We start from the raw sequence: 2988 nt of genomic DNA, 5'->3' as shown, positions 1-2988 counted from the left end.
TCTAAAAACACATTTTGGAGTTCATCGAGCGAAGCCACCACTTAGAGTACAGCACTCGTGTCCCATTTGTCAGAAGAAATTTACAAATGCGGTTGTTCTTCAGCAGCATATTCGTATGCATATGGGTGGGCAAATTCCAAACACGCCACTACCAGAGGGCTTCCAGGATGCCATGGACTCAGAGCTTTCCTACGATGAGAAGAACGTTGACACGCTGAGCAACTTTGATGATGACATTGATGAAAATTCTATGGAAGAGGACCCAGAGCTAAAGGACACGGCGAGTGACTCATCCAAGCCCCTTATCTCTTTCTCCGGGTCATGTCCTTCTTCGCCACCTTCTGTGATCTCCAGTATTGCTGCTTTGGAGAATCAAATGAAAATGATTGATTCTGTCATGAACTGTCAGCAGCTGACCACTTTAAAATCCATGGAAAATGGATCAGGGGAAAGTGACCATTTGAGCAATGACTCCTCATCAGCCGTTGGTGATCTTGAAAGCCAGAGTGCAGGCAGCCCTGCAATGTCAGAGTCTTCTTCCTCCATGCAAGCTTTGTCTCCTGTAAATAGCAATAGTGAAAGTTTTAGATCAAAGTCCCCAGGTCTCAGTAACCAGGAAGAGCCACAAGAAATACAATTAAAGACAGAAAAACCGGACAGTCCACCACCCGCAACTGAAAATGGAGGTGCATTAGATCTGACATCCACCAACCCGGGAAGGCCAGTCATCAAAGAGGAGGCTCCTTTTAGCCTGCTGTTCCTGAACAGAGAACGTGGTAAGTTTAAAAGTACTGTTTGTAATATCTGTGGCAAGCCTTTTGCTTGTAAGAGTGCATTGGAAATTCACTACCGCAGCCATACTAAAGAACGTCCATTTGTTTGTACAGTCTGCAGTCGTGGGTGTTCCACTATGGGTAATTTAAAACAGCACTTACTGACGCACAAATTAAAAGAGCTGCCTTCTCAGTTATTTGAACCCAACTTTACTCTAGGTCCCAGCCAAAGTACTCCTAGCCTGGTCACCAGTACAGCGCCTACCATGATCAAAATGGAAGTGAATGGTCACAGCAAGCCGATCTCTTTGGGTGAGGTTCCCTCGCTTCCAGCTGGAATCCAGGTTCCTGCTGCACCACAGACAGTGATGAGTCCGGGGATCACCCCTATGCTGGCACCCCCCCCTCGCCGGACTCCCAAGCAGCACAACTGTCAGTCGTGCGGGAAGACCTTCTCCTCAGCAAGTGCACTGCAGATACACGAGCGCACCCATACTGGTGAAAAACCATTTGGTTGCACAATCTGTGGTAGAGCTTTTACCACAAAGGGGAATCTTAAGGTAAGAGGCCAAATAAAACTGTAAAGGCTCGGGGGAGGTTTAAGGCACTGTGCTTGAACTTAGCAGGTTTTAGTGCTGTTTGTCCCAAAGACAGGAGAAAAGGGAACTTCAAGGAAATGCTTGCTGTACAGTGGTGGGTATTATGCTTCCACTGTGTTGAAGATAGGGACTGGAAACCAGCTGTGCGATGATGCGAACTTTAAAACTGGTTCTGGGTGTATGTGCACGCACATTGTAGTTCTGACAGATGCGATGGCACACGCAGTCAGCTGATGGACATGTTCTGGCAGTTCTTGTGGACAATCAGTGCAAAATAACCTCACTATGAACCAGAAACGCAGAGCTTGCTCAGCTCCTTGGGTGCCTCTCAAATTTCCATTTTCTATTCTGCTTTGCAGCCATTGCAGACTAGAAAGCTGTTTCCCACTGATTTACAGTGGGCTGCTACAGGACTGATACCGTTTATTCCCGCAGTCTGGTTAACCATCAGGACACAGCCTGGAGAATACATTTTTAAATGTCCTTTTTTTAAAATACTAAATTTAGGAAAATAATCAATGCCCTTGACATGAGGAAAAGTATTATGAAAATAGACAAGATGTAAAAAGGGGAAGGCCAGAAAAAACTGTCCATCCCCTAGTACAATTACCCCTTGGTAATCTTCAGCATGCGAGGACTTCCAGCTTGCGTGTGAAATGGCCTAACCTAAGAGGATGTGTACTTTTTACTCTTGCGGTGCTGCGTTTGCTTTCACTGAGATGAAACAAATGCACATTGAAAAATTACTGCGGAGCTGGGTTTTCTTTGTATAGGTTGACTGGGCCTTAGAACTGCGTCTTAACTGGAATTGATTTGTTTTCAATACGAATTAAAAGGAATTTTTTTAAAAAGCAAGCTATACTGTATGTAACAGCATTTCAGGCCAGCCACCTCACCAGAACGTGCTAACGTGGGGGTGCTTCTTGTCCCTGTTTGCTCCACAGGTTCACATGGGAACTCACATGTGGAATAATGCTCCCGCACGCCGTGGCCGCCGCCTCTCTGTGGAAAACCCCATGGCTCTGCTCGGTGGTGACGCGCTCAAGTTCTCCGAGATGTTCCAGAAGGATTTGGCAGCTCGGGCCATGAACGTTGACCCCAATTTTTGGAACCAATACGCTGCAGCAATCACTAACGGACTTGCTATGAAGAACAATGAGATTTCTGTCATACAGAACGGAGGCATTCCCCAGCTCCCAGTAAGTCTAGGCGGAGGCGCCATCCCGCCTCTAAGTAACCTTACCGGTGGCATGGACAAAGCTCGCACGGGCAGCAGCCCTCCCATTGTCAGTCTGGACAAAGCAAGTTCTGAAACAGGAGCCAGTCGTCCATTCACCAGATTTATTGAGGATAATAAAGAGATTGGCATAAATTAAAAGCATTCATTTCAAATAACTGTTGGACCGCTACTCTACACAACACTTGTCCTGTTCCATGTACGGCTTTTGAAGCTAAGCATTAGTTTCCTGACCTAAATGCATAGGTACCCTTTAAAGTTTTACCCATAGCAGAAATACATAACTTTGTGGCTGCTGAAAAGTTGTCTTGCAAGATCTGCATGGTACTTCTTTCAACAGTGAGTTTGACTGTTACTGAGAACTTTGAAACCTTTTAAT

The 2988-nt window shown here is 45.9% G+C and overlaps 1 protein-coding gene across 2 annotated transcripts in view; it reads left to right on the top strand.

Annotated features, from left to right (window-relative positions):
• SALL3 (spalt like transcription factor 3) overlaps window positions 1-2748 on the top strand; it is a gene marked incomplete at both ends in the record, with an annotated part of 19778 nt that extends 17030 nt beyond the window's left edge. The window contains 3 exons of one of the 2 annotated variants that reach the window (XM_082479888.1): window positions 1-776; window positions 993-1333; window positions 2317-2748. The exon at window positions 1-776 is cut by the window's left edge and continues 2161 nt beyond it. In XM_082479888.1, coding sequence (XP_082336014.1) covers window positions 1-776; window positions 993-1333; window positions 2317-2748 — 1549 coding nt within the window. Of the gene's footprint in view, window positions 1334-2316 lie in introns of both variants that reach the window. The other variant, XM_082479887.1, reaches the window with a different exon arrangement.
• Window positions 2749-2988: the final 240 nt, after the last annotated feature.

This window comes from Vanellus vanellus, assembly GCF_965231255.1.
Source record: "Vanellus vanellus genome assembly, chromosome: 2".
Taxonomy (NCBI): domain Eukaryota; kingdom Metazoa; phylum Chordata; class Aves; order Charadriiformes; family Charadriidae; genus Vanellus; species Vanellus vanellus.
Note: the sequence above shows the minus strand (reverse complement) of the source record. Positions and strands in the feature narration are given on the sequence as shown.